At 45.6% G+C, this 22,797-nt stretch overlaps 1 protein-coding gene across 2 annotated transcripts in view; it reads left to right on the top strand.

Annotated features, from left to right (window-relative positions):
• ANTXR1 (ANTXR cell adhesion molecule 1) overlaps positions 1-22,797 on the top strand; it is a 241,700-nt gene that overhangs the window by 197,803 nt on the left and 21,100 nt on the right. Inside the window, exon 18 of one of the 2 annotated variants that reach the window (XM_022561341.3) lies at positions 277-22,797. This exon is cut by the window's right edge and continues 18,133 nt beyond it. The exons of the other annotated variant lie outside the window; for it this stretch is intronic. Within the exon in view, the coding sequence (XP_022417049.1) occupies positions 277-285 (9 nt within the window). The 3' untranslated portion in view covers positions 286-22,797. The remainder of the gene's footprint in view (positions 1-276) is intronic. 2 annotated transcript variants of the gene reach the window in all.

Below are 22,797 nucleotides of genomic sequence, written 5' to 3'. Positions count from 1 at the left end.
TGTAAAGACATGAACATCCCCATTTGAACTGCTTGTTGGTGAAACAACAGATCCAACTGCATAAATATCAGAACATTCTAAGACACCCCCCAAAAACGTGGTGAAAATTGATGACTTGGGCAAGTCCCAGCACCCAGAATACACACGGTCGGTTGGTTGACATTCTGTGGAAAGTTCACGTGATCCTGCAGCTCTCATCAGTTATTTCCCTTTCACAGAAAAACCTTTTGCCTTTGAGACTCCTCACATCAGTTTTCCTCTGAATTTTCTTCACAGCATCTCTAGTAAACTCCTCTGTACTGACAACACTGATCGGCGAAAATAAGATGAGCAGAGGAAACCCAAGAGCAGGAAATGTTTACTCAACCTGTTAAGTATGCTCCTTATTAGCAAATACTGCTGAAGTGCTGGGAAGGGCTCCATGAAAAAGGCAGACAAGCATGAGACCTCAAAGAACAGACGGCTGGTTGAGGAGATAGAAGAGATGGTGGTCAAGGTAGTTCCCGGGGTAGACCGAGACAGAGCTGAAGGGAACGAGAGCCACAGAGGAAGGGCAATCGCTGGCAGCCTGAGAGGATGGGATGCCTTCTCCAGGACTGGTAGGACTTGAATTGGGCTTTGGAGGGAAGTCGGGACTTAGTCAACAGACAGGATGTAGAAACGTCAAGGTAGCAGGTTTCCAGGACCAGCTTGCAGCCCATAAAGGCCAACCTGCGGAGTGAAAGGAGACATCTCAGGATGGAGTGCAAGGGATGGGTGTACCTCATAAGACTGGAGGGGGAACAAGGATGAGATTTTACCACCCTGATGATCAGACTAAAAAATTTAGACTATAGCCATTTTGAGCTAATCTTCATCTGCGATAAATATTAGAGTGCCAAATTAAAGGAGTTTTTTAAAATTTATTTATTTTTGGCTGCGTTGGGTCTTTGTTGCTGTGTGTGGGCTTTCTCTAGTTGCGGTGAGCGGGGGCTACTCTTCTTTGCGGTGCGCAAGCTTCTCATTGCGGTGGCTTCTCTTGTTGCGGAGCACGGGCTCAGGCGCCCGGGCTTCAGGAGTTGTGGCACGTGGGCTCAGTAGTTGTGGCTCATGGTCTCTAGAGCACAGGCTCAGTAGTTGTGGCGCACGGGCTTAGTTGCTCCACAGCATGTGGGATCTTCCCGGACCAGGGATCGAACCCGTGTCCCCTGCATTGGCAGGCAGATTCTTAACCACTGCGCCATCAGGGAAGCCCCTAGAGTGCCAAATTATATTGTATTTTAAGACATTTAATCGCACACAGATTTTCTCAGAAGTTTTGCAAAGCTCTGGTTTGACTAGATATTAATAGAGTTTTTAATTGTTTTTAATGTATATAGAAAAATTGGCCATAGGCGTCTTTGTCTTGCAGAACAGCCAGGTTAAAATCATTCTACCAAGCACAAGAACTCTGGATGTAATGTGTTGGTAAATCGTTAATGGGCTATGGTAGCAGTCCAAGCATGGATCATGAGGCTTGAATGTAAATGGTGACAGCAGAAATAAAAAGACATAGATGCAGGTGGCACTCTCTGAAACTGGTTGCAACATGACACGGAGAAAGAGAGGGATCGTTTTCACCTCGAGAGACCCAAGTTAAATTCCCAGCACTGCCCAGTAGCCTCCGTTACATTAATCAGCCTCACTGAGCTTCAGTTTCCTCATGCGTCAAAGTTATCCAGTAATCCCTACTTTTGTAGGTGTTGTCAGGATGAAATAAAATGACAAGTGTAAATAATTCAAATAGATGGGAGTTCATTTTCTTCCCTCCTTTCCCCTGAAAACTGCAATTGATTTCAGAGAAGTTAGATCTCAACATGTGTGGAAAACTTCTTCTCAGAATTCATCTCTCATATTTAAATCAGCAATGACCAAAAGAATCAAGTTATTGTATTAAAATCTTTATGTGAAGGTCAGTTCCTTCTTGCACAATAGATAATAAGCTTTATATTGCGTCTTTTCTTAGTCACTCTGCTCTTTAATTCAATTCACAGAACTGCTGGAAAAGTAAACATTTCTGTCTAAACATAGGGAAAAAAAGTTTTGCATAGAATATATTGGTTTATACTTCGAGTAAACAGGGATCTTCAAAATGTCTATTGGTGCCTGACACCGGGCTGTAAGTCCCCAACAGATTTGGAGAGAAAGTCCCATTTGCTAGCCACTGACTTCTGACCTTTCATAAACTTTTGTACGAGTAGATCATTTAAGATAAAGGGAAAAAAAAGCAAATCGTAGGAAATGCGAGAGGGTGTGATTTATTTTGTCAGAGCCCCTTGCCTGGATGTTTGAATTCTCAGTAGAATTTATTCAGTTCTCACCCTTGGAAATCTCTCCTTCACTGTCTCATTGGAGAGGAACATGAGGACTTAGAATTCTTGGCTTACTTGCCTGAATTTACAACAGAAACGTTCAAGACATCCTCTGTCCACAGCAGAAACCAAACTGTACCCAAAACCTGCAAAGTTAACTTTTTTCAGAGAAGTTAAACCCAAAGTTGATGCTGCAAAATATACCATCTTGGGCTGTGTTTTTTTTGCACCACTTCCTGCTCCCAGGAGGAGGTCTCTTTAAAGAAATACATGTGAAGGTAACTGATGTGGTTGAAGTCTCTCCCTCCTCTTCCCATCCCCCATAATCTAACCCTCTTTTTCCACACCCATGCGTACTTCCATACTCAACATCATCACCATTTTATAGCTTAGATGATGACTTTCACCTTTGAATTGCCTCATCTCCCAAACAGCTGCAGCAACAGCAGGTCAAGATCTGGTATCAAGTTGCAGAGAGCAAACGGGAGAATTAAATACTAGGGGCGGAACAAGGCAGGGCTAGGTAATAAAGACACCCCTCTTGAAATTCTCCGATCTCATTTTTTTCCTTCCAAACAGAGTCAGGATTGAGGGAGATCGGGCTTGATTCTAGGGTCAAAATTTCACCCAAGTGTGTAACGTTGTAGGAAGTTTTCTGCTTTGTTCCAATGTGATGTTTATGTCTAGCCACTTGGCTGCCATGGGCCTGCTCCTCCAGCTGAGGGCATTGGAAAAGATCATCTCTAGGGGATCTACAGCTCTGCAATAGACCTCAGTTGAGATTGATTCTAACCCAGGCTGCTGGGGAGTTCTGTTCTGGCCCGAAATTGTTGTGTTGAGTCTTAGATGGCAGAATCTGACTTACGAGATCACCTTCCAGAATTCATAGTGTGGAGAAGAGCCAGCCTGCTGTAGACATCCACACGCATGCCCGTCTTCTCCCGTCATTCCCATGAGCACCCCACCTCAACCTGACCCTCAGTCTCAGGAACGGATTGGGGATTCCTCATGATCCCAGTCCTTTCATGTTCAAAGTAAGGAAATTGAGGTCCAGAAAGGTGATGGAGAGACCTCTAAACACTCCCAAGTACATTTTCTCAGTTGCTCCCCATCACTACCTTACTTATGTCCTATTTTCATATTAGGAAGATTAATGCTCTCATAAGAAGACCCTTGCTCCATCCAAGGTCACAAAGGGAATTAGTGGAAGTGACAAGACCAGAACCCACCAGCCCTACACTGCCTGGCTCTCCTTGAGTCCTCACCCCAGGCCAGGAGAAGAGGGTGGGGGTCACGACTGGGTTTGATCTCTTAAAGAAAAGGTAAACCAGGCCGAATTTTGGAAGGTACAGCTGGTCCCTGCCACCTAATCTCCTTCTTTCTTGTCCTCCTACCTTCTCCCACCTCCCAACGCTGTTCCATTTTTATACCCTGCCCAAGCTGACGTACCTGCCGATTGCCCTCCCACAGTGACCTGCCCTCCCATGCAGTGTTGTGTGTTCCCAAGTTACCTCATACTTTCTCTCCCTGATTCCACCTCTGCCTACCTCCCCCTTTACCACCAACACTGTATCTAAGACAGAGTACACCCATGCATTCAACAAATAGGTCTTGAGCTCCTACCCTACCACAGGTACCACGCTAGGCAGCAGGGATTTAGCATGAACGAAGCAAAGCCCCTGCCTTTGTAGGGTGTACATCAGAGTAGTCAGAAAAGCACTAAACTAGAACTTAATGTAATAAGTGGTATGGAAGTATGGGGAGCATTTGAGGTTCCATGAGAACATAGAGCAAGGAGATTTAACCCAGACTAGGGGACCAGGGAAGACTTTGAAAAGAAGAGACCATTGGGCTGAGACCTAAAGGATGAGCTCTCCTGGCGAAGTGAGGCAAAGGCCTTTTGGTTGGAAGGAATAGCATGTGTGAAGACCCAGATGAGAGGAGCTGCGAGAGGAGGCCTAGGCTGACAATGGAGTTGGGGAGAGGAAAGCAGTCATACCCCACCTCTGAACTCTGCCTTCTCCACCCTTTTTTGTCTGCTCACATCTTTCGGGTACCCAGCCCTCAGCCTTCCGAGGCTCTCCCCTGATTCTTGCTCATTGTCTGGCCCCTCCCTCCTCCTGGGCTCACAGCTACTGCCACAAAATTTCACACCATTTTAATTTAAAGCCAGTACTGATGTTTCACTCCCTGAGTAAGCCGTAAATGATTTGTGGAAAGGGACTATGGCTCCTTTTTTTTCTTTTTACTTTCCCTCACAGCACTGAGGACATGGCTCAATTTATTTTCTTGTGCTAGGGATTATGACTTTTTCTGCAACCCCCAGGCGTTCACAGCTGTTTGTAAACTTTTATCATGTTCCCTTCATAGGCAACCACATTTCAGTAGTGGGCAAAGATGTCTCAGAAAAAACCCTGGCTTTAATAAAGACAGAGGGTTCACACTGTCTTCTAGGGGCATCTTCAGACAAACTTTAAGGGTTATTCAAACAAACTTTCATTATAATTGCAATTCATAACTTTTGGTATTGCCGATTACTAATAACTTTGACTTTTCCTTTAAATTGTTTGAAATAGAAAATTTGAGCGAAAAACAGCTGACTTTACTAGCCTCACTTTATAAGTTCATTCTTGTGATACTTGTTTAATGTTTTAGTGTTTTTCCATTTTTTCTTTTGGCTAAGACCATCGAGGGCAGAGTTATGTTCAGAATCCACAGTGACGGCAGAGTTAGCTTTGGGGGCACTCACTCCACTAGCTTTCATCACCTTTGTGAATTCCTGCATCCCCCCAACATCTGGATTGGGTCACCCCATTAAACAGCGTGGCCCTGGCCGCTGACACCCAGGCACTGGCCTCAATCCCTGGCATACCTACTTGCCAAGGCCTCTGCAACTCCGACTTGAATACAAGCTCTAAATGGGAGAAAATCTTGTATAAGCTTTTCCATATTCTCTACTGCTCACTCAAGGTGATTTGTAATGGGAAACTCTTAAATGTCACAGAGTCTGGAAAATTGGACATCATAACAGACATCCATGCCCCCTTAGTGGAATAATTAATAAAAGTGGGCCCACTGGAAAGTCCACTGTGGAATCATCCCTGTTGTTATACAAGACAGTGTTTCCCTTCTTTCTCTTTCTAGCAAGGGAAGTAGTTCTGACCAAGCAGTTGGGTTTCTTAGGCATGGAGGCAGAGAGAAATGGAAAGGAGAGTATTTTCCCATTGGTGGTGGGAACGAACTTACCAGAATTTATGCAGCCATGGCCTCGGTGCCCCACCGTGTCTGCAGGCCCAGGGAATGCCATGTGGTCCTCCAGAGATGGCTGAGGTAACCACAGAACTGAGGCCACCTTCTGTGCTTGTAAACAGCATCCCTCCAAACCAGGAATAAGCAACGAGAACTCCCCACAGCCCATGGTCCCCACTGCACACCCTTAAGCTACACTAGCTTGTTCTGCACTAGATCCTCTGTTGGTGGCCTAAAGTTGAAAATGTGTTTGCTAATGATTCCAAACAGAAGCTCCTAGCAAAAATTTGGCCTTACAAGTAATTAGCATCACACACGCCAACAACCCACATGACTGCATCCCACACCAGGCCACTAATAAGCAACGTGGCTGGAGGCTTCCAAAAGACTTAACCGGCCTGCGTGAAAACTCCAGTTTCACCCAGCAATGTTGCTGTGCTCTCAAATTACTGTAAACGCTAATGCTGAAACGATTGTTTGGATCCTCAGAGTGTCCTCCACAGCCAGGCTTTGATGCCTGTCCTTTGTAAAACTCACCGATCTATGTCCAAAAAATCCAAGACTCTATAATTGATTTATGAGTCAAAGGAGAACAATGATTTTTGGGTAACTTTACTCCATAATAATTTTCTTGTGCCCTGAAGCTCATTCCACTGATGTGTTTAGTTCTAACCCATTTCCAAGTTTGATATTTTTTAAAGGCAACAGTTTGATTATTGAAATTCTCTAGCTTTGCAAACCATGGACCAAACTGTCCCACCCTGAAGAAGCACAGCTTCTCATAAATCTTACCCTGAAACACAGGGTGAGAGGAAAGGGACATGATTTGATTTTAAATGAGTAAGCTTCCTAATTATCACTTCCAGAGCAGAGGTAGATAGACAGACAGACAGGCACAGTTTCAAATAGTTTTACATGTCTTAAAGAGTCTATGGAGATCAGAAGGTAAATAAATTTCCATGACAGGCATTTATGGGGTTGGCCCAAAAGTTCGTTCAGGTTTTCTGTAGCATCTTAGGGAAAAACCCAAACGAACTTTTTGGCTAACCCAATAATTTAGAGTCTTAAAATAAATTTTATTTTAGGCTCTTCACTGGCCAGTGGAAGAGTCAACTAGGACTTTTCTTCAGCTGTGGAATAACAGTAGGCAACTTAGTGGGATTACAAGTGGAGTCATGCTTTACCAAATTATTCGTGACCTCCCCTTTCAGCCCCACAAGTAGCAAAAGATCTTGAACACCTCAAAAGTAAAGTCTAGGGCTGCACTATCGCACAAGGAAGCCCCTAGCCAACATCGCTATTGAGCACTTGAAATGTAACTAGTCAGAAATGCCACATCCTGTACGTGTGAAAGGATTTTCAAAGATGTAGCATGAGAAACAGAATGTGAAATAACTCTTTAGTCATTTTTATATTGATCACATGTTGAAATGATAACATTCTGGACCTATTGGGTTCAATAAGATAATATTATTAAGATTGATCTCACCCGTTTCTCTACTTTTTACAAATGTGACTAATAGAAAGCTGAAGATCGCCCATGTGGTTTGTGTGACATTTCTGTTAGCTGTGCTGGCCTAGAGGACTAGCCTGGAAGGCACTTGTGAGAAGAGGGGCAGCGTGATTTCATACAGGCCCTGACTCTTCCAACCGTTTCTATTTTGTAGACACAAGGAGAATTTCAGAGTTATGGGTCACTTCTGCCCTTCCTGGTTTTCTGTTAGATCAGCTGCGACTCTTTGCCTTGCTGGGCCTGTTCCTATCCCAGACTTCTTGTTCGTAGCCAAAAGTCTTGCGTGCTCCAAACCAGCATGAAGGGTTTTGTTTCTAAGCTTCCCTCCACTATCTTCACAGGGAAGAAGGGGCCTGTTGCATTTAAAACTTTGTTCTAAATATCTGTACATTTATTGGATTATCTGCTTTACTTTATCTTTGACAGATTCCTAGAAAGCAAATATTATCCCCATTTTACCAAAAAGGAAACTGACTCGACTTGGGAAATAGTAACTAGCATCTCCCAGGAGCCTCATAATGTGTAATCATTTTGAATGCGTTTCCTCTGACAACCCCTTGATGTAGGTTCTCATTCCCATTTTACAGAGGAGGAAATTCGCTTCACAGACGACTCAAGAGCTTAGGCTGATGCATGGGAAAGCTAGCATTTATTCATTCATCACATTTATTTGTCGGGCTAAGCCCCTGTGAACCATGAGGCCGCGGTCCCTCCATGGAGTCTGCTCTGTAGGGTTCACAGCACCCAAGTGTTAAGTGCTACACCAAGAATTAAAGTAGGGTGGTGGGACAGAAAGAGAACAGATACCTACCTGCGTGGTCAGAAAAGCCCTCTCTTTGGAGAGGTGGGCATTGGAGAGGTGACATTGAAGCTGAGGTCTGAATGACAAGCAGGAACTGGCCATGTCAAGGTCAGGGGAGGAACAACAGTGCAAAGCCTGCACGGCTGGAGAGAGTGTGGCTTGTTGGAGGACGTTAGAGGCCAGCGCAAGTCAAGTGCCACGGGAGATGGGAGGGCAGGGGCCAAGGCAGGCAGGGCTTGTAAACCAGGGATTGGATGTTACTCTGCGTGTAACAGGAAGGCTGCATGGAGTGGAGGGTTAGCAGAGGAGGGACGTGATGCAATTCACGTTCTACCAAGACTGCCCTTGATGCGAGGGGGGAGAATGGATTGTAGGGGGTCCAGAGTGGAAACCGGGAGACCAGTGAGGAGCTGATTGCAACAGCCCTGGGGGAGAGGCAGTGGTGGTGACCTGCAAAAGGATGGAGAGGAAATGGCGAGGAGTGGATGGATTCTGAAAGTATGGAGATACAGCTCATGAGACTGGCTGATGGACGCTTCATCCCTCTTTTGACCTGACAGTCCCTCCAGTCCCCTCCACCTCCTGCAGTGTCCTTCCCAGCACACTCTGCCCTGGGAATTCGAATCCCCTTCGCCCAGGAGTGGCCTCTCAATAATGCCCAGAAAGCAGAATGCAAGTCCAGCAGGGTGCCATTGTTTGTCACCCTTTGGTTTTGCTTTGTGGATGCATTGTCGTGCCTAGCTGTCACCTTCTTGACTGTTCATGGTGACCTTTAGAATCACGTGGAGATGAACAATGAGACCTTGCTGTAGTCCAGAATCGCTTCAATAGAAATGAAAGTGAAGTGATTCTGTTCTGTCTCATTTTGGGGCTGGCAGGAAGATGAGTCGTTTGCACATTTATTTGCCCTGCTGCCATTTGGAGGCTGAAAAAGCAGAATGCATTGCCATATATGCCAATCATCAGCCAATGTCCCATGCACGCTTGGGCATAGCATGGGGTGGGCACTCCTGAGCAGGGGACCGAGGGGATGGGGAAGGAGCCAGGTGGTGTGTCAGAAAGTGATTGTTCGCAGCTGACAGTAAAAGGAAGAAGAGAGAGATCATGGATGGAGGGGGTAAGCCAGAGGCCAGGCTTGGTCTGAAAAGACTGCAGAGAGGAGGTATGACTTCAGCTTTTCCTTCGAGGATGCTCAGGCTTTGGCTAAACAAAAAAACCAAGACCAACAGGGTCGCCAGTCAGCAAGTTTACACGTGCGTGCATATGTATATGCAACCCCTTCTCCGGCCAGCGAAAACATTTTCTTGGCATGCGCTTTGAGCCTTCATTAATGCTTTCAGTGCTCAGGAATGAGAACTCTCCCTTCCTCACCTACCAGCCAGCCAGTCTTCCCCCAGGAAAACAGAGGGGGATCAACCGCAGCGGCAGGTGTTTGGCACGTCTGCATACACCCCTCACCCCCCTCGCTGATGTGAGGGAGTTCTGATTCCTTGACGGCAACGAACTACACCCCCTCTGAAACCTTCACTGGCTCCCCCTGCCTGCAGACAGATGCGTTTTGTGGACACTTATTCCCCAGCTGCTCATAGGTGTCAAATAAGTTTGGGAAACGCTGCACTTAACAATGTGAAAAAGGTTTATTTTTTTTTTTATCTGCAAGACCTCAAAGATGCTTTCATGAGCCAATGGCACTGGGAGTCTCCAAAGGGGAGGGGTAGATCATGCAGCATTTCCCAAACTTGAAAATGACTGCTCCGTTTTTATACAGCATCACTAGTGCCCTGTGGAAGGCACTTCGGGAAATGCGGGGCTATGCGGCAGCGCTAGCAGCATAGCCCCGCACAGCCAGTCAGACTCTGCCTGCCTCTCCTCGAGTCCTGCACAAAGCAGCCTGCCCTTTGAGACGTTGTTTCAGCCAACAGGCCTCATGTATTCCAGCATCAGGACCTCCACTCACACCACGCCACAGCCCAAATTATCCTGGCCTTTCCTGTCCTCTCGCTGTAACTCAACACAAGTCATATCTCCTCTAGAAAGCTTTGCCTGTCCCTCTCAGGACTCGGAGATGCCATCTGCCTCTGAGCCATCATCACATTCGTTCGTGTCCCACTCATTCAGCATTTCATAGCTGGTTTCTCCCCCTTTCCATCTCGAACACCTCACATGGGATCGGTGTTCAACAAGAGGAGAAGCAGGAAGGCGGTTGAGAAGGACAAGGAAAGAGGCCAGGGAAGAGGAGGCCGGGGAAACGGAGGCGGAAGAAGAGGAGAGAAGAGCCCGGAGGTGACAGAGGAAAAGAGAATCCTCCAAGATTTCAGACATAGTACTTTTGCTGAGTGCGGGGGGCAGGGATGCAAAGCCAGGGAAGGCACCTCGTCTACTTTGCAGAAAAGAATATCCATTAGGTTCTCCTTCTATGACCACCAACCCCCAGGGAGGGGTCCTGTCCCCAGGCCCACGTTACTGAAGGCCAGTCCCCAACTGCAGGGCACCAGCTCTAACTGGAGGTGCCATACCTGAGAATGGCCCCAACTGTGACCCCTTAACGTAACTTAAGTCTTAATAATAATTAATATGATAATTAGATATATAATTACACTATTAAAACAGCATATGTATCCCTTTCTTTGTTGCGTTTTGTAAACAACAATATACAATTAGTACTAAATATTAAACAAAATAAATAACCTACAAAGTACAAATTAACCCTAAAGCTGTTGCCCTAAGAGTCCTTTCCCTAAAGCTGGTGCCTTCCTTTTACACAGGAGGGGCCTGAAACCCACAGAGCAGCTTGAGCCTTGAATTTGGGCTTAAACCTTGACTTTGTAGCCTTGGGCACTCACTTCCTGGACCGCTTTAAGCTCTGCCTCCCTGGCCAGGGAGTCTGTGATCTCTTTCTCAGCCAAATGGCCAGCTGCCTGAGGTGAAGACGCAAGAAACATCCCCACGTCTGCTTTGTGCTTCTAACTCACACAAAACCGGCCGCCCCTTTTAACAAACCTGTTTTTCTGACGGGACCAGACCTTCCTTTATTTTCTTTTCTATACACTGAAAAAAAATGCCAAACAAAATGGGGTATGTTATAAACGAGGTGAAACAGACATCTTCCAAAAGTGCCCATCCTTGGTGAGATGTCAGTCCATTCCATCACCTTAGTTCCCTTCTGCAAAGGCCAGGGGCCCTGCCAGAGCCGCACCTTGGAAAAGCTCATGCTACGGAAGCACACGGCTCGGCGGGTTTGCCAGACCCCGTCTCTAACACTCTGTTGAATGCCCAGATGTATTTCTTTCATGCTTGTGCATACATTCCATTTCGGAGTGTCAGGGCAACACCTCAGTCCGTCTCCCAAAAGTGGCTCGTGGAAAGAGCCTGAATGCCAGGAGGCCTGGGTTCCAGTCAGCGTTTCCTCTGACTTTTACAATTCGCGAGCAGATGACCATGCCCCAGGTGCCAGCAGCCATGGGACACAGCAGGGACACTGGACCCCAAGCGCCGAGCGTAAAGAGCTGATGCAGGCCGCAGGAGAGAGGTCAGTCCAGCTTCTCCAGTCCCTCCACCAGCCCCCGAGGACACACAGTCAGCGGGGTGAGCCAGGGCAGAACTGAGGCCAGAGCCAGAGCTGTCCACACTAGGTCACAGGCAGCCGTCGGAGAAGAAGAGCTGCAAGTGTGTAAGGAACTGAGCATGTGTAAGAGCCCAGTCCAGGAGAGTGTTTCTAGGGCCTGCGAGGAGGAAGAAGAGAAAATGATGCAGGACACTCCAGGCTCAGGGAGACCAAGCCACTCCCTGGCCTGCAGGCTGGGCTAATTCCTCGTTACCAGCCCCTACAAAACTGGGTTTCTCTCCTTCTGAGCTCTGGTACCTGGTATGTGGCACAAGATGACTTGCGCGTGATCAAAATATAACTTCGGGGCTTCCCTGGTGGCGCAGTGGTTGAGAGTCCGCCTGCCGATGCAGGGGATGCGGGTTCGTGCCCCAGTCCGGGAAGGTCCCACATGCCGAGGAGCGGCTGGGCCCGTGAGCCATGGCCGCTGAGCCTGCGCTCCGCAACGGGAGAGGCCACAACAGTGAGAGGCCCGCGTGCAGCAAAAAAAAACACAAAAAACCCTACCAATCAGAGAGCTTCTCTCTCAGTTTGGGTCTTTAACAGTACAAATATCCTCTGCACTGCACTGGGGAAATGGAAGTCGCCAGAGTCATTTATAGTTAAGAATGCAGTTTGATACAGGAAGACTAGTTGCGGGGCTGAGAGGGTGTCGGGAAGGAGGGCTCACAAGAAAGAAAATGGCAGGCCTCAAGGTGGGGACACTTTTAGTGACTTGCCACGGAGACTGAGCCTACCAAGAGGTGAAAGGGAAATGGGAAACAAAGCCGATGTGTTTTAGAGCTTGCCTTTAGCACTCCCTCCTGCCACACAGCTTTTAAGAACCACTTCATTTTTAGAGCTAGAAGGCATCTTCAATACCATGAGAGTCTGTGGTTTGCAAACATTTTTGAGCCAAAAGGAGAAGGCCTTCTTTAAATGCAATCTTACCATAAGCCCAGTATGAAAAACAGGTAAGTGGAGATGATCTGGTTCTAGGCGGGCAGTGAGCCAGAAAACAAAGCGTGCGTGCACGCACGCACACACACACAATTTTCCCACAGTACTCTCCACACCTCCCCCTCAGAATTCCTAAGTGCTGTGAAACAGTGCATCCAAACACAGCGAGAGACCCACAGTTGTCCTCTGTCGTCACCATGTCTGTGAGGCTGGGCTCCAGAGGTCAAAGAAAATGGACCTGACTTTTCCCTCCCTCCATCGAGGATCAGACCTCCACTCCCCCAAACTCCTCATCTATTCTGTAAATGTTTGCTAAATCAAAGAAAGAGCCCTTTCATGGGGTCACTAAAGACTTCCCCTGAGTTTAATATGACCAACAAATATTTACTAAGTGCTGGCTACACCCTTGACCCTGTGTAGGGCACTCAGAACAAATGGCTGTTGTCATTGCTACGTTCATCAACACTCTTGGGATGCTGTTTGTCCAACCTTCTCCGAACCATCTAAATTACCACTAAACATTCAGCCCACATCTGTCCACCTTTTCTCTAAATGTGCTGTGAGACACGCTGTGAAGTGATTTGTTGAAATGCAGATAAACTACATCCGTCAGCCCCCATCTATGATTCTGGTGAGACTTGCAAAAAAAAATGAGGTTTGGCCCCAATTCACTCTTTGCAAACCTTGGCTCAAAGGGACGACCACTGCTTCCTGTCCTTGGAACTTACAAACCATCTGTGTAATGACCTGTTCTAGCTTCCTGCCAAGTACTGACGTCCATTGCACCAGTCAGCAGTTCCCACCAAAAGTGCTTAGGGCCTCAGGACTTCCCATCCCTGCTGCTGGCCCAAGTCCAGGTCACAGAGATGGCTCCCTCATCCTCTTGCTTGTTACAGGAGTACAATGGGAAGCAGGGAGAGTTCAAATTAGTGCAATTATTTCTGTATAAGCAATACCAATCGGGGCTCAGAATTGCTTAGCTGAGAGCAGAAGAACAAAGACTTTACAGAGAAGCATGGCCAGGTTTGCCACCCAGCTCTACCACATGCTGCCTGGGTTTGGTTAACTACCCTCTCTGAACCTGCCAGATGAGCCTCGCGGAAGGTTGTGAGGATTAAACGCAATACGGTCTACGAAGTGCTTAGGACGGTGGCTGGCACACGTCATGACTGTCACTATGAGAAACTGTTCTTGTTGATCAACTCCTTTAGCTCAGGGGACAGGGCAAGGAACAGGCCCAGAGGGAGGGTCTGTGTGTGAGGGGCATATTCACAGGTACACAATTCACTTATTTTTCTAGGCATCAGGAGGTATGCAGAAAAGACAGTCTTCCCTATAAAGTTTGGATTCTCATAGAGAAAGAATCATGAAAAAAATGTCTGTGCCCTTTCAGTCACGTGGTTTGTGAATTTGCTGTCCTCAGGTCAGGCTGAGATCCCAGAGTACTGGCCCCCAGCTGGTTCTGGAGCTACTTCTCAGAAGACCCATAGGTCTTCAGGGTGGCCCCTAGCCCCCCAGATTGCTCAGTACAAGGCATTCAGTCTCCTTGAGCACTCTTAAGAAGACCCAGAGGAACCGAGAGAGAGAGACCCCTCCAAAGAAGTGTCCATCCAGGAGGCAAACGTTTTCACAATCCATGCTCCCAGCCCTCATGGGAAAATTGCAGGAAAGTCACCCCACGCCTTTGTCGATTAAAATTAAACAGGCAGGATTCAGCTACAGTGGATTGCAGAAGTCCTGGGTCAATTTCTAAAGCAAATTTATTTTTTAAATACGTGAGCTAAAGGCAATCGTAATAAATGACAGCTGGGAATTTGAAGTTTTATTTTCAGTTCTGAAAAAAATTAGGGAGTTGGGTATCCTTGTATATTTTCATATTAAGGATAAATAAATAGAGAGATTCCATTGTGTTTGTCAGTCTAAAAAGCAATCAATTCAATATGCCGTTGTCACAGATTCGGACCCCTTAGATAGAGCCCTCCTCACTGGAGGATATGAAAGTGACAAGGGTAGGTTAAGAGAAGAAAGCTGCTGGGAAGGTCCCGGGAAAGGGGATGGTGCCTGCCAGCCTGCTCCCTCTCAAAGCACCTACTTCAGCCTGGGGCTCTGCTAAGAGGGGTAGCACTTCCAGCCGGGACTTTGACCAGCTTTCAGCAGGAGTCAGAGATCATAGCAGGAACAAAATCACAACAGCCAGGAACCCAGCATAGAAGGTGAAACCCAGCCGAGGACATCTGGCCTCTGTAACTTACAGCATTAATAAAAGGCTAACAGAAAACCAAAGGCCTATTAAATATCCCTGCCCCACCTAGATCAGCACTTAATTGGGGTGGAGGGCCCTCAAAGGAGAAGGAATATAAGTGGTCCCAAAGGCAAGAGAGACCTTGGTCTGAAAAGCTCAGGTCCAATTAAAACAAGCCAGGAGCCTTTATTGCTGCCCTGTGTTGACATCAGGAAACCCGTTTTTAGTTCTGCTAATGGTTACAATGTAGAGATTATTATGTTTTGTATTTCATGGACTTAATCAATGTTTAAAAGAATTAAACAAATGAGACCAAAGATCACAACTTCCTCATCCATCACAGATGGACAACTTTTCCCAGAGCCAGCCTCTTAAGAAGTCCCCAGTTTCCTTATCAGGGTTCTGGTAGTCCTACTATTATATTGGTGGCTTTGTCAGGGCAGTTCATAAGCCAAATGGACTGTAGGCCCCTGCTGTGATTAGAAAACTTCTCTGTGTAAATGTGTCTCCCCAAGCTACCTACAGAAAGTCTCCAAAAGGAGAAAGGTTAATCTCTTTGCTTTAGGGACCTTGAATCTAGTTAATATCCCAACGTCCACCAACATGAGGAACACGTGCACGCGCACACACACACACACACACACACACACACGCATGCACACACACATCACTGATGAAAATGGCTAAGAGTAGATCTTGTTCTTTATTTATTCACCATTTTTTATCACTTGTAATTGGGTCTTTTACCATGAGCCAGGCACTGTGCTCTATTCTTACCTAACTCATCAACTTCATGTATCACAAACTTTTAGTGTATGTTGAAATGGTAGATGCCCTTGGTAATTGTGATTCAGTGGACCCAAGGGTTTGGCATCTGTGTGTTTAACAAAAAGCCCAACTGATGCTTGTGGCTGAGTAGCTCTCCTGGGAGGCCTCCCAGTTTGTCCCCAGCCTCCTGACTGAGGTGCCGCCAATCTCCCGGCAGGTGGTATCTCATCACCGCAGAGCAGACTGGATCAGGCTGGTCACCTGAGGGAGGGGCAGTGACCTCCCAATGTGGCCTGAGAATCCATTCGCTTTCCCTGGGCAGTCACACAACTGTCTCAATTTGACCAGACGGTCTGAAACCCCCAGATCCTCTTCACCCCGGCTGTGACTGAGCCAGGGGTCCCCCACGCCAGAATCAATTTTCTTGAGTGCTAGACCTGGCTTTTAATCCTAAATACCTAAATTATTTAACTTAGCTTATTGTTACAGCTTGTCCAGTCCCTTTAGCATCCTGGCTCCATTCTGCCATGCATCCGTCACAGGCAGGGGTCATGAGTACACATGGCAGAAAATGTCCGTGTACCCTGCTGTCCATTAGAGGCAGCAGCTGCCCAGACCAGCAGCTCTGTACTTGGCCACAGCCTCCTCCACCACCAGAAAGTTCCCCTCTCTTGTGAGGTTGAGCTCTTCCAGAATCAGCTCTATCCTTCCTGCGTATTTTTTTGAGCAAGCTTCTTAGCTATTGAAAACCAAAGAAGCCCACTCTAAGAAAATTTTTGTTGGAGAGAAACTCTCTCTCCTGAGGACAGTACCTTTTCCCGTTTATGAAATTCCCAGTTAGAGCCATGATTTAAAGAAATGGGAGGCTAACTTGAAGTCTATTTTGGTTAACATTCACGTTGGTGGTGGTTTCACCTATTGAAAAGGCAAAAATATTTAACCGAAATACCCACATCGGAAGCCCAGACAGTCCCACGGAGGGAGTCCAAGAAACCTTGGATCTGAGCCCTAACCTTCCCCTTTGTGGCTCAGTTTTTCCAGCCTATAAGGGAGCAATGATTCCTGCTGCTTCCTCTTCACCCAGAGCTACTGAAGGGGTCTGCAAGATAAGGCCATGCTGGACTTTGAGTTTCTGAGGCAAAAATTAAACAGTTACAGTTGTAGCATCATCCCGTGAAATTAGGTTTCCTCACCCACCAAATGTTCCCACTGGTGCCTGGAATGATAAGAAATGCTTAAATTTGGGTAAAGAGAAAATTAACTGAGAGTTTTGTCATCTGTTGAGGAGCAACACGTCATTGCTTTGAAACGTCTGAATCTGAGACACGAGGGAAGTCACAGCTTCTATCTCTAACATAAAAGGCCTCCTTGTACTATATAAGAATTATAGGGCTTCCCTGGTGGCGCAGTGGTTGGGAGTCCGCCTGCCGATGCAGGGGACACGGGTTCGCGCCCCGGTCTGGGAGGATCCCACATGCCGCGGAGCGGCTGGGCCCGTGAGCCATGGCCGCTGAGGCTGCGCGTCCGGAGCCTGTGCTCCACAGCGGGAGAGGCCACGGCAGTGAGAGGCCCGCGTACCGCCAAAAAAAAAAAAAAAAAAAGAATTATAAATTATAACAATTGCTCTGAAAGCAGGTGTGTGTATTGCTCTTTATTTCTTTAAAACAACTTTTCAAAACATGTCTTCTGTGTCTTAGCTTCAGTCGAATGTGCTTCTTAGCATGGATTTCCGTAACAAGTAGTTGACTGTCCTCTGGTGGATTGTAAAGGCAGGGTCCGTCATCTTCTCCCTGAGCAGAAATTGTTGGGGGCTGATCCTAGCTAACGATGAAACTAAAGGATCAAGCATCTGACCCCTGGAGATCCCGACACTCCAATGATTCCTCTCCCCTGTATCACATTTGTTTCGAGACTCTTAAAGAGATCATAATTACCTCAGATACAAAGGGTGATTGTATGTGGTATGTCCTGAGAATACGGCTCATATGAACCATCATAATAAAATGAAGGTGCATTAAATAAAACATCATGTACAGAACAGAGAAGATGGATGGAGTGCCACAGAAAAGACTTAAGCAATATTCAACTATACACTAAGTGGAAACATATGGGAAGGCGGGGTTTTTTTTTCAGTGTTTTTCTTTTTTTATGTAGTGTGGGGCTTTTAAATGACACTATACATTTATAACAGCTGCCTGTTGACCAGGAGTTATAGAGACCCTCCAATTACAGAGGACCAGAACTCGGTGGCCACTGTTCCCCAAAATAGTCGTGTCCATTGAAACCAATTTAAAGACACCTTTCAAAAAGTATCTATACAACTTTATGCCCCTAAAATACAGTAAAATCTCATATGAGATATCAGAGTTCGTTAGCCCTTATACTCAAATGAAAGATTATTTCTTTTAAATTCTCCAGGTAAAGCCCCATCTTGTCCCTGTATCATAATTTAACTTTTAATATGAGTGAGAGTGAAAAGGGGACCTAAAAATAATGTAAAAGGCATTCAGTGGGGTCTTAGTTCAAATCATGGGACAGCTCATCAAAAAGATATTGTCAGTGAGTCGATTACGTTTTGCTTGGATTGAATTTTCCCCTTTAGAAAAAAAAAAAAAAAAAAGATCTCTGGTTCCTGTTGCATCACCCCAAAAAAGGGGATCCACTGAAATGTGAAAATAGTGAAATGTGGAAATAAATATATAGTTCCCAAATATTAACAGTGGTCATGGTCATGCGCCTGAGGTTTTCTTTTATCTTTTTTCCATAAAGTTTTTAACGCCCTTAATTACTTTTATTTAATCAAAGAAGTGGTAATTTAAGAAAAGAGAGAATGCTGCAGATACATGCTGGAAGGGGTGATTACAGAACTGGGTCTGTGATGTCTGAGCTAGACTTCCTGTTGGGTAGAAAAACGTTCCAGCCCATTGCGTCAAAGGCCGAGCGAGGAGGTGGGAGTGGCTGGTCACACCAGAACACAATGGTTCTCTGCCGTGGCTACCTCTGCTTATATTGCATTCAGCACCACCTTCACTTCCATGGCCCAGGTCTCCCAAGACACTCATTCGCAAGGTCACATCATTCAAAATCCTTTTCTGGTCTTCTTGTCATTCTTTTTGTCCAAGGTTTTTGGACTCAGAGCTTTGGTATGAAATTGAATCTTCATTTAGTTCAGAATTTTTTCTTTACCCAGTGACAGTATGATGAGGTAATGCTTTCTGGCAGGCTGCCCAAGATTTGAATCCTTAAAAGTGAAAAACGTTGAGAGCTTAAAAAGCCAGTGTCAAATATTCTCTCAGTATTCTTGAGTAGACAGTGATGTTTTCCTAGTGTTAATTTCAGTGACAGAACTGTCATTATCCCTACCTGTCCCCACTGCAAAATTATAAATATATCAGTTATTCTCTATAACAGTAGTAATGAAATCTAGTAATAATAAAAAAAAAAAGACACCAGAAGACTGTCTTTTCCCCCAGAGACTATTTAGTAGGCTACTCTCTCTCGGTCAGAACAAAAGCAGGCCAGAAAGGGGGTGGGGAATGACCCCAGAATCACTGGATGGTGAGAAAGGAGGCAAGGAGTGAAATGGTGTTGAAGGCACTTGACTAGTTTCCAAGATGGAGGAAGCATCCTTGTGATGCCTTAAACTAGAGCAGAACAGCACCATTGTCCCAGCCCTGGCATATCAAGAAGATAAACTTTTTAAAGGATTCTTCTCATTCACAAAAACGGATGTGTTCTGAAGTGGTGGGACTCTGACATTTGTGATCCATAAACCACTTTCGCAAGGCCCAGAACCTTCTCTGAAGTTTTATTTTGCATTAATTACAGTTTTATAATCACTTTCTAGAACTGCTCCTTTTTGCACTTTCAGATATAAGGAGAAGTGGCATCTTTTCATTTATCTAAAGAAGGCATACATTTGTGATTTGTCTTCAGAAAGAGGCCTTTCCCTCTCCCCATGTTCCATACTCAGGGGGTCCCTGTGGTTCTCAGAGAAGCAAGGAAATGATTCTCTTCCAGCCCAGAGCAACTCTGACCTGGCATCAGGTCACCTCTATGCAGAAGGCCCCCTGAGGCCTGTGCTGGTGCGACAATGATCCACAGCTTGAGATCACTTCAGGGGTACATGGATAGGGAGGAAAGTTATATAGACAAGAATGACTCACTGACCAACAGCTTGGACACTGACAGATCAGAGGAAGGGCCATACCTTGCTCAGCCAGCTCCTCCTTGTAGATAACATTAGAAGCAACCTCCTCTGTCAATCTCACCCAAATATTGGCTGTGACTGTTCAGCTAGCATCTCCCTTTCTAAATCCCCTACAGTTTCCCTTCCCTTCCTACCGGTTTCTCTTTTTGGTTTGGTAAGTTTTCCCTCCTACTAATTTACCAACCTGGAGAGATGAGGGTTCTGAATTTTCTTGCTTCATTCTTAGTTCATTCTTACAGTGGAACAATGAAGGAGTGCTCTCATTGGAAGGATAGTCCTCTACTTGAGCAGAGTAACTCAGTCCTCTCTCCTTCAGCTCCAATAAAGCTGATCCAAACTGGGAGGTCATCAGTGAAACTTAGTTCAAACAAGGGCCAACACTTCAAGAATCAACATCATCATCACCATCATGACCAAAATGACCAAAAATGTTTTCATTTTTTAGGAGGCCTTTGCCTAAAATGAAATAATTTTTATTATTTTCATTGTGTGTTGGATTCATTAAATCAGAGTGATCAAGCAGAATATTAAAAGAGTATCTGAGGGGCTTCCCTGGTGGCGCAGTGGTTAAGAATCTGCCTGCCAATGCAGGGGACACGGGTTCGAGCCCTGGTCCAGAAAGATCCCACATGCCGCGGAGCAACCAAGCCCATGCGCCACAACTACTGAGCCTGCGCTCTAGAGCCCGCGAGCCACAGCTACTGAGCCCGCGAGCCACAGCTACTGAGCCTGCATGCCACAACTACTGAGCCCGCGAGCCACAACTACTGAAACCCACGCACCTAGAGCCCATACTCTGCAGCAAGAGAAGCCACTGCAATAAGAAGCTCGCACACCGCAAGAAAGAGTAGCCCCTGCTCACCGCAACTAGAGAAAGCCCATGCACAGCAATGAAGACTCAACGCAGCCAAAAATAAATAAATAAAAACAGTGTCTGAAAATCAGGCAAAACTAGGGAAACAGATATGAATTACCTAAAGGAGAAAATGGCTAAAAATTACAGTATTACAGATTATTTGTTTAATCTCAAAGGTAGATGTATACCAAATATATTCCAAATTTCAGTTGAGTGTTGGGTTACTGAAGGTAAACGGAAACCACACCTCCACCCTTCCCCTTTGAGTTTTCAACTCTGGTGCATAAACTATGTTCTCATCTCCACCTGGTCCTGCCAACAGTGAGGTTGAATGCTGTCTAACAATATGGCCAGGGCCCCTGCCTCTGGAGTAGTTTCTAAGGTAATAAAAAACCATCTACTGTGTCAATAGCCTTTGAAAGATGACCTGTATCAATACAGATTCCAGGTTATCTCTGGCCTGAGCAAGTCTAAAAAACAAATAGGATCTCCTTTTTCAAGGAGTATGAACTTTTAGAATCTTCCTTTCATTCCTATAGAAGATATTGCCCTTTTGGTCAGGTCATGTATGGTAATTATATCCAAAGCTCAAAGAAGTCATGTCTACATGATTGACGACCTCCCTGACAGCCGTAGGTTGAAATCACTGTTGTTTTTTATTGACTAAAGATTGTGTCGACGCGCTTTGAAAATGGACTTAAGGTGATCTAGATAGTAATCGGCCTCTGATTTAGGCTACAGCTCCTCATGGAACCGTTCTGTTCATGAGAAGAACTCTGTCCTTTTGCTGCTCTTCACTTTTTTTCCTTTTTTCCTCCGTATTCCTCTCTCCCTTGCCCCCAAATCCCTACCTAGGCCAGTAAATGCCCTACTTCAAAGTTTCCGAAAATGGGCTTGCGTTCCATTCCCTCTGCAGAGTGTCTCAGTGCCTCACCCTGAGCGCGGCTTATGTTATTCACAAGAACATAAAGGATTATGAGACGTCCTGGCACCATCCTGCCTAATACTCCTCAGACCCATGCATCTCTTTTTTTTTTTTTAGTTTAGTTTATTGAAGTATAGTTGATTTACAATGTTGTGTTAATTTCTACTGTACAGCAAAGTGATTCACTTATACATATAATACGTTCTTTTTCATATTCTTTTCCATTATGGTTTATTACAGGGTATCGAATATATCAATAGTTCCCTGTGCTATACAGTAGAACCTTGTTGTTTATCCAGTCTATATATAATAGTTTGCATCTGCTAATCCCAAACTCCCAATCCATCCCTCCCAGCACCCCCTCCTTGGCAACCACAAGTCTGTTCTCTATGTCTGTGAGTCTGTTTCTGTTTGGTAGATAAGTTCATTTGTGTTACATTTTACATTCCACATATAAGTGCTATTATATGGTATTTGTCTTTCTCTTTCTGACTTACTTCACTTAGTATGATAATCTTGAGGTCCATCCACGTTGCTGCAAATGGCATTATTTCATTCTTTTTTATGGCTGAGTAGTATCCCATTGTATACATGTACCACATGTATACATGTATACTTTTTTATCCATTCACCTGTCGATGGACATTGAGGTTGCTTCCATGTCTTGGCTATCGTAAACAGTGCTGCTGTAACACTGAGGTGCATGTATCTTTTCGAATTAGTTTTCTCTGGATATGGACCCATGCATCTCTTGGTTCAGATCCTGCTCTTCCTTCCCACAGCACATAAATCTGACAGCTTTAAAAAAAATCATTTTCCTCTTAAAATGACACAGGGGACAGAGGAGTTCAACTCCACTCGCATTTGTGAAAGTATTCCTAAAGTATTCAAAACTTTGTGACAAATCTACACTATACCGTGTGACTAACGTATGAACAGAAAGCTCCTTGGAGATTAAACCAGTCTCTCCTGGGCAATTTGCACAAATTTAGGGAAGGAAGTTCTAGGTTAAAAGATGCATGGACATATCTATGGTGCCACCTTTCCTCTTTTTTCTGTGATTCTCCCAGCCAAGGTCAGTGCCCCTCACATCCCTTCTGTTTCGTGCTCTGTACACTTTTATCCTTTTGCCTCCCTGATTCCCATCAAAATTTAACCTTCCCGTGTCCCTTTCTCCAAATTTAACAATCCTGAGTGCTCTTTTCCCTGGCCTCAAAAAGGGTAGATAAGTATGCTGAGTTACTGGGTGCCAATACCTAGGGAATTTCTCTCCTGGATTCTCCTGCATCCATTTTAAGAGGGGTCTCTGTGAGGTACTACTGCCATTTACTGTGTGTGTGGCCCTGGAGAAGGGCCTTA

This window comes from Delphinapterus leucas, chromosome 13 (genome assembly GCF_059928025.1).
Source record: "Delphinapterus leucas isolate spDelLeu-1000000601 "Yukka" chromosome 13, BTC_Dleu_Yukka2, whole genome shotgun sequence".
Classification (NCBI taxonomy): Eukaryota; Metazoa; Chordata; class Mammalia; order Artiodactyla; family Monodontidae; genus Delphinapterus; species Delphinapterus leucas.
Note: the sequence above shows the minus strand (reverse complement) of the source record. Positions and strands in the feature narration are given on the sequence as shown.